Source organism: Miscanthus floridulus, chromosome 11 (assembly GCF_019320115.1).
Source record: "Miscanthus floridulus cultivar M001 chromosome 11, ASM1932011v1, whole genome shotgun sequence".
Taxonomy (NCBI): Eukaryota; Viridiplantae; Streptophyta; class Magnoliopsida; order Poales; family Poaceae; genus Miscanthus; species Miscanthus floridulus.
The window spans coordinates 76,436,424-76,444,931 of NC_089590.1; the positions used below are offsets into that span (position 1 = coordinate 76,436,424).

Here is an 8,508-nt window from a genome sequence, read left to right on the forward strand (position 1 = left end):
AGCATCAATTCCATAGCTGCCAGAAACTAACATCTTACGTGACGTGCAGGTTGGATCATCAGAAGAACATGAAGATTTTTTATTGGGAGAAGCACCACCAATACTACATTGAATAATGGGAGCTGTTGCACGACAACGTGGACGAGAACAACGAGCCGCACATGAACCGTGAGTACAGGCGCTACCAAGCTTGGTACCAATGTGCGACACGTTGCAGGCTGAGACTACAATGAACAGAAGATGACTATGCCGACATCGAGTTCTCCGACGATGAAAACACGGCGTACGACCAAACTACTCGTGTAGGAAGGCAGGTGGAGGTAGAAAGAATGAAACCAGAAAAAGAGAGGAAATTTAGCCTCTTTATTATTAGGTATAGAATAGAGAGTTTTTATTACTCGTACTAAAATTAAAATTTAATCTTAAGCAATAACTTGCTTAACACACGCCAGGGCGTTAAAACCCCACAAAGTTGAATGTATTTTGGCAATTGTGTAAGCTCATGTGTAACACTATTTTGCTCTCTTCGTGAAAATAACTACCTAAACCATCAGCCTACCCCTAGTCGCCTCCATTTTTTCTCTGATAATAAAATTCACGCATGGTTCTTTGAGGCTCTTTCAAGGCTAGCATGATGATATTGAAAGACTTATGAAATTCGGTACAATAAAAATGTGAAAATCAAAATTTGATAAATGTCCTTCACCATGAGTTATGTGATTGCTTATATGTTAGGTCCTCCAGAATAGGAGGAGAAGTGTAGCCCCCATCATCCACACTAATTCGATCCGAAAGAACTAGAACTTCCACATTGTATCTCAAAGATATTTGAGCTAACATCTTCTATAACTAAATAAAAGATTCTCACTACTTGATTTTTCTAGCTTATCATGAGGCCACATCACCACCGGTTTAGAGCTCGCCACATGTTATCCCTTCTACAGGTGCAACTCCCCGTTGCTTAATTTACCCCATGACTTTCTTGATTAATCAATTCCGCTTGCACCAAAAATCATCTTTTCCCATTTCTAATACCATCACCACTCCCACTTCTCATTAAGGCCAACCAAAATGCTCCACCAGCAATCAGCCATGCATTGATTTGCCTTCTCCACTTCTATAACAATAAGTATGCCAACAAGATTATATATTGGACTTTTTCAACACCATTATCACCCTGATCTCCTCTCCGAAGGTGGCTAGCATTTCTCTAGCAAGGGCCAATGCTACTATCATGTAGTATTTGTGCCTCATCGCAACCTGACACAGCAAAGGCACTGCCAGCTTTTCCTCCTGGACTCTCTCTCTCTCTCTCTTCTCTCTCTCTCTTTCTCTCAACCACGTGGTATATCATATATGCAATTCCCTAGCTGTATTTTGGTGTGGCCACTTTTTAATTTTATTATGCAGGTGACAGCCTTGTAATTAAATAATATTTTTTCCTAATTATGAGTGGCATTATGTTAGATTGATATCTATAGGATGCTGCAGTCAGTATGTGTACTGGGAGAGTGGGAGCTTCACTGGATTTGTCTGAATTGTTGTAATAGAGTTTTGCACTGAGCACTGTTCACTTCTCCAATGACAAACAGTGATTAAGGATGACGTCTTGAATTTCTCGGCACAAGCTATCTATATAACCTAACCAATGTATATAAGGTTATAGCTAATGATTTGTATAGATGCTCTCAAAAATTAAACCAACACACTCCTAAAAAGTTGAGAAATTACTTCATCCGTTCAAATCATAGTCCAATTTTGTTGTCTTTAAGTCAAAATCTCTCTAACTCCGACCGAGTTCATGGAAAAACACACCAATATTTATACAACTTTAAATTAGGTTCATTAAGTTCTTCATGATGTATGTCCCTGTGTATTTATTTGAACACATATATATTAATATATTTTTTATAAATTTGATCAATGTTTAACTTAGGATAAGCCAAAGTTGATTTGAGGGACAACTCATTCCTTCGTATCTTTGCTAGTTGGTAACTCCAAACCACAATACTTTATCTGAGTTGTTTTCTTTGAGATAATTTTTTAGAAAAAGCTAATCTCCTTTAAGAAAAACACTCAATAGTTTTCGTCTCAAGTATTCTTTTTATCGTGACTCGACTAAAGGCATGTTTGATACACATGGCTAGTTAATAGATGGCTAAAAATTAGTCTAAATTAGCTATGGTTAGCTAGTTACTAGATGAGCTAAAATTAGTTGAAGACTTGTATGAAAACTTAACTCACCTATTAGCTCTTCCATTTAGAGTTCACGTGGACTAGTAATTTTTAGCTAGGTAGCAATTAACGCTTGAATTCAAACAGACTCTGGTCCTAGTAAGGTAAGGTTAAAGTGACGCGTTTTGGTTCGATAGAAAACTAAAATAAAAGAAAACTTTTCTACAAATTATTATGTATAAAGTTTTAAAACCAAACTGTCCGTAGATACTCCCTCACGAGTAGAGAAATATAAAATGAACGAGTAGGAAAAGCCTTTCGGCCTAGACATTTCGTCGAACGCCAACGCCGAGTCGAGCCCCAGCCAACACAGCCATGCTCACGAAACCCCACCTCTCCAACTCGCTCCTCCCAGTCCCATCCCCGCCGCCCTCGAGCTCCACTCTCAGCTCCAACCATGCCAGGCCCCTTGCGGCCCCTACTTGCCGTCGCAGGCGCCTCCGCATTTCTGCCACATCCACGGCTGCGCCAGCTCCTTCGGCGGCGGCGGCCGCTGCCACCGCGGCGCTGAGCCGAGTGGACGTGCTCTCGGAGGCGCTCCCTTTCATCCAGCGATTCAAGGGCAAGACGGTGGTGGTCAAGTACGGCGGTGCGGCGATGAAGTCCCCGGAGCTGCAGGCCTCCGTGATCCGCGACCTCGTGCTCCTCTCCTGCGTCGGCCTCCGCCCTGTGCTCGTCCATGGCGGGGGTCCGGAGATTAACTCCTGGCTGCTGCGCGTCGGCGTCGAGCCGCAGTTCCGCGACGGCCTCCGCGTCACGGACGCGCTCACCATGGAGGTCGTCGAGATGGTGCTCGTCGGGAAGGTCAACAAGAACCTCGTCTCCCTCATCAACATCGCGGGAGGAACCTCCGTTGGCCTCTGCGGCAAGGACGCGCGCCTCATCACCGCGCGCCCGTCCCCAAACGCAGCGGCGCTGGGATTCGTCGGCGAGGTCTCGCGCGTGGACGCCACCGTCCTCCATCCCATCATCGCCGCGGGCCATATCCCGGTTATCGCCACCGTGGCCGCCGACGAGACTGGGCAGGCCTACAACATCAATGCCGATACAGCGGCTGGCGAGATTGCCGCTGCCGTGGGCGCCGAGAAGCTGCTGCTGCTCACGGATGTGTCTGGGATTCTGGCGGACCGTAATGACCCTGGGAGCCTGGTGAAGGAGATTGACATTGCTGGGGTGCGGCAGATGGTGGCCGACGGGAAGGTAGCTGGTGGAATGATACCCAAGGTTGAGTGCTGTGTTCGCGCCCTTGCACAAGGTGTACATACCGCAAGTATCATTGATGGGCGTGTCCCACACTCCCTTCTGCTTGAGATTCTCACAGACGAGGGCACGGGCACCATGATCACTGGCTGAGCTGCTTCGTGCCTTCATGGTATTTTCCTGTGCCTCTTTTCTCGTATTGTCATGTATTTTATGGCTATGTAGGCTTGACTCAAGATTGCAATAAGATTACCTAAGTTTGGTTGAGATGTTTCATGTTTGTGCGCCCATTTATTATATGTAACTTTGTTGGCAACTTGTTGAGGAAGATGTTGAAATTCTGTAGTTTGTTTGGTAAATTTGATCGATTTGTATGCAGTTCAGAATCATTTGTTTTTAAAAAAGAATAACTTCACATGAGATTGGCCTGCAAAATTTGTAAACCTGTAAACTACATATTTTGCTATTTTCATCCTGTGCATAGATGTGATGCTTGTACTGTTTAGTGTTTCTCTTCAATGAGTAGAGAAGACGCATCTATACCAGAAAGAGGGAGATATCAGTAAGTTTAGTTAACTAATTAATTTTGTAAAATAAGGCTTTCGCTTTGAGTCCTCTGAATATCTTTGTAGTATAAAAGACTAAAAGTTGTGTTTGAAGCAATAATGTTGGATTGGGCTATATTTCATAATAAATGCTTGATCATAAACATCAGTTCTCCTTCAGGCAAGGTTTTCCACGTTATTGAGAATGTGTCCAAGTTATGTGCCATCCAACTTTGATTACTGTTCATGATTTTTTGCTTGTGACATATGAACTTGAATGACGTTATTTCAGTAGTACCTAACTGCCAAGTGCCACCAACATCAGGGATATTTCATGGAAAATGGTTTATCCACCATCTCAAATATATTGAAAACCAAGTGAGGTCATTTAATTAAGGAGTTAGCAGTAGCATCACTAATATGTTTTCTGCAACTAGTGATTTTGTTAATTGAAGTCAACTTTAGTGAAAATGTATTTGGGGTCAGAGGGAATACTTCATGTTAGCCCACTCAAGTCTGAAAATTTATCTTTCTGGTTGTGAAAAGAACCTCTAATTCTTGATGCTGAATTGCTGATTAAGCATGATGTGGGTCGCTGCCTCCATACTACTTTGCTGGGATCTATCATCATCTAGCTGTTTGGTACTGCTGTATCTTTCTTTTTAAAAGGATAAATTTAAGTTTTTTTTTTGCCAGTATGAAAATTTTCTGTTGATGGCCATAAGCCCCCCTTAATTTGATGAAACTACTCCAACTTTTGCACGATGACTCTAGGTGTTGATGTTGTGTATATTGCTGTGCCTCTCTTCTCGTACTGTCATATACTTTATTGCGATGTGGGCTTGACTCGCGATTGCAACAAGAATACCTAAGTTTGGTTGGGGTGTTTGTGTGCCAACGTATTATTATTTGTAACTTTGTTGGCGACTTGTTGGGGAAAATGTTGACATTGTGTAGTTTGCTTGGTAAATTTTATAAATTCAGGTCACAATCTGTTTAAGCTAAGCAGTATTTATTGGCTGCAGTTCAGAATCATCTGTTTTAAAACTTCACATGAGATTGGCCCGCCAGGCTAAAAAACTGCAGACTACATATGCAGCTGTATCTATTCATCCTGTGAATAGATGTGATGCTTGTACTACTTAGCGTTTCTCTTGAATGAGAGAAAATGCATCTAAACCAGAAAGAGAGTGATGCCAGTAGGTTTAGTTAACTGATTAGTTTTGCAAAATATGACCTTTTCTTGAAGCTCTGAATTTCTTTGTAGTATAATGCTGTGTTTGAAGCAATAATGTTCTATAGCATTTTATAAATGCTTGATCATGAACCTGTTATGTATGTAATGCTAGATGTTTAATAAAACTGTTCTACATGCATAAACAGAACTGGACTGAAGTTGCTAAATGAAATGTTTCACTGTTGCCTTTTCTGCTCACTACATTAGTTGTCCTTGAGGCAGGGTCTTGCAACGTTATTTGTCATGGGGCTGAGTTATGTGCCATACTACTTTGATTACTGTCCATGATTTGTGAGATAAAAAGTTTCATGCATGCAAAAGTATGCTCTCACTCACAGCACAAGAATTCTTCTAGCAAACCTGCAGGTTGTCCCTTTTTTTTGTAGAGAAGAGATCTTATCCAAAAGGTCTCCTAATGATTAAATAAACTAATCACTAGCATTTCAATATTCTATTTTTTTTCATTGTTACAAACTGCATACATTATCAAATTAGTTTCATTAACTTATCCATGAAATATCTTGATAGTGCATTTATTTGAATTTGTAGATGTTAATGCATTTTTTTCTAAAAATATGGTTAAAGTTAGAAAATTTTGACTTAGGACAAAGCTAAAACAAACTATATTAATTTGGAACGGAGGGAGTCTTTAAGTAGAAGAACAAAATTTGTTTTAAAAGAGTAGGACTGAAGAGAGAAAAAAATCCTGCGTACCATCTTAATATGGAGCTCATTAAAAAAATTCATATATTATACACCATGAAATCTAGATGTAAAATCTACCTGACCGGCATTTTTGCTTGTATATCTAACTGTATAGCATGGCACTGCAAGCACTGTAGGCTTGTCCGCCTGCGGCTGATAATTCTTTAGCATATCTTTGTTAAACCCAATTCTGCCTCAGCTTTTGCTGTTCCATCATACATATTTTACTAAAACCTAATTTTCCTGTTCTGTAATATTACTCCATGATCCTTTTGGTTTGACTTGAATATAGATCCTTTTTTCTTAACTTTCAAATGGTCTTGAAATGTTCAGCATCCGTTAAAAAATGTTAAGCATTAAATTTGTCAGCTTTTGTTGATGTTAAGCATTGGATTCTTCCACTTCTTGGACCAATTGAATCGGCTGGGACTTAAAATGTGAAAGTAGCTCTAGTGTGCAAAGCCTGCTTAGCTTAGGTCATGGAGAGTGACAGTTCAGAAAAGTGTTCTTGCTGGTGAGCAAAATGGCACATTAGCTATCGTATTCAGTTCATAATGCTTGATATTTCACGAGGTCTTGGTTCATTGTTCAGCTGCTGTGTTCAGTGGCGCACTTGCTACTTGCCTTTTTTATAGACATAAAGCAATGGTTCTAACGACAAATTCATCTCCAAAAACATCAGAAGTTCATTTCTCTACAACACTTGATTCCGTTGCAGGCAACATTTCTTCCCTTCGCTTTCCACAAGACCACAACCATGGCACAGTGAACTCCACGTCTCCACCTAAATCCAATGGACGGACGAAGTGCCTTCCGTTTGGTTTTTGATTACTGCAACACCTCGTGGAAACTTTCTCCCTGCTCATAGGCTCATAGCACATTCGAGAAAAGCGGGGAACTCCGCCCATTCTCCGGTGCATGCTGAATCTATTCCCAATCATGCTGTCCATTTTACTAACATTTCCGTGTGTGAGGATTGGTATTCCTTGCATATTTTAGTGCTGTTTGTTTGTCTGCTGTGCTTGAGCACTTAGACTCAAACAAAATGCCTGTGGTTACAGTGATATGATAACCTTAAATTTCGCCCTGTGCCGTGTTCATTTATCCGAGCCATTGGCTGAAAAACGAGCTAAGTGAAGCTCGCTTACCAATCCCATGTGGTTGTAATCAGAATGTGTGTGGCGTGTAAACTGCAAATCACGGTTTTCGTTCCGAATCAAACGTGCCTGTTAGAGCCAGCCTCTTGTGCAGGAGTACCTCTAATGTAATGACAAAATTTGGTCTTGAAAATGAGCAACGGCTGTGGACACGTCGGTGAGCTCTCGAACACTGACGCGGTCGTTGACACTTGACAGCGAGGGACGGGCACTTCCTAGGGAGATTTGTTGCGGCCTCATTCGAGATATTTTTAGACACAACTAGCTAATCCAGCGACTAGCCCTTCTTTAATTGAGAAAGGAAGCTACCTCACTTTTGCCCCTTATTTAAAACGCATAGTCGCACAAGCATCACGATTATTATGCCACAACAAACAAACAAACAAACCACCCTGGGATTCCACACCCAAAATGCCACCGATTCCCTGGCCAAAACCCTCCAAAAAGCTTAAAAGCACCCCCGGAGATGCCATTCACACCACCACTTCTTCATCTACGCAACAAGGTGTACCATTAAATTTGATTAAACACTCCCATCATGGATCGATTCAAATGGACATTATATGTATGCAGTACAAAAATCATGGTTTTCTTTTTACTTCTTCATCTCATCTTATAAGAAAGCACTCTTAGTTTAGTTCCGTAGAATGGGTGGATCTCCAAAACCCAATGTCGTCGGAGGTTTAAATCCTACAGATCATACTCATTGTCACAAACAAGTGATGCTTTGAACATCAATATGGTCTTCAAATTACAACTTTAACTCATATTTTACATATAATTTTTTTATAATACATAGAAAAAGTATTTTTGATGTTTCGTATTTTTGATGTTTCACGGTCTGAGTTCCACTTGCCCCTTGAGGCTGGAAGGTGCGGACGCCGCCGGAGTCGGACGGAGGAGTACGGGCGCGAGGAAGAGACGAGGAGGGACAGAGGTATCACTGAAGGCTATTAAGTGATTTTTGGTGTTTGAATTATAATATGACAATTTGGACTCACATCTGTTGCTAGTATATAAGGTTAAGTTCAAATGGATGCAAGGTTGGCTTGAACTCAGACAACGTGAAGATTGAAGTGATGAACACCTGCTGTTGAAGACCTTGTTGGCCCCTCCTAGATCTCATTTTAACTCAAATTACGATTCTTACGTGCCATGGTGCAAGTTTATACGACTGTTTATGCCACTATAGCAATGTAGAGTGCAATCTATGACTTATTCTTTTTTTTAATAAAATTTGAAAGGAGAGTTTCGAAACAAATGTGCAATAAGCAAAAGAGCTTTAATTTAACATGAGGATAAAAGGTTTATAACAACTAATATGTTTAAAATTTTCAAATAAAATTTTAGACTCTTAATGCCACGAGGCATAGGCCTAATCTTTCAACGCCTGATTGTTAAATTATCACAGCCGGAGAGGGATTAAAGA

General features: G+C 41.0%; 1 protein-coding gene across 2 annotated transcripts; it reads left to right on the plus strand.

The window, feature by feature from the left end:
- The first annotated feature begins 2,491 nt into the window (after positions 1-2,491).
- Positions 2,492-7,000, plus strand: LOC136493569 (uncharacterized). Of its 2 annotated transcripts, none has more exons than XM_066489666.1 (2): positions 2,492-3,607; positions 6,641-7,000. In XM_066489666.1, the coding sequence occupies exon 1, from the start codon at positions 2,551-2,553 to the stop codon at positions 3,586-3,588; it is 1,038 nt and encodes a 345-aa protein (XP_066345763.1). In that variant the 5' UTR covers positions 2,492-2,550; the 3' UTR covers positions 3,589-3,607; positions 6,641-7,000. The 2 variants fall into 2 exon arrangements, with proteins under 2 accessions (XP_066345763.1, XP_066345764.1); XM_066489667.1 differs by lacking the exon at positions 6,641-7,000 and adding an exon at positions 5,006-5,023.
- Positions 7,001-8,508: the final 1,508 nt, after the last annotated feature.

What these genes read in the sequence shown, in the direction of transcription:
- LOC136493569 (XM_066489666.1), top strand. Translation starts at nt 2,551, where the DNA reads ATGCTCACGAAACCCCACCTCTCCAACTCGCTCCTCCCAGTCCCATCC.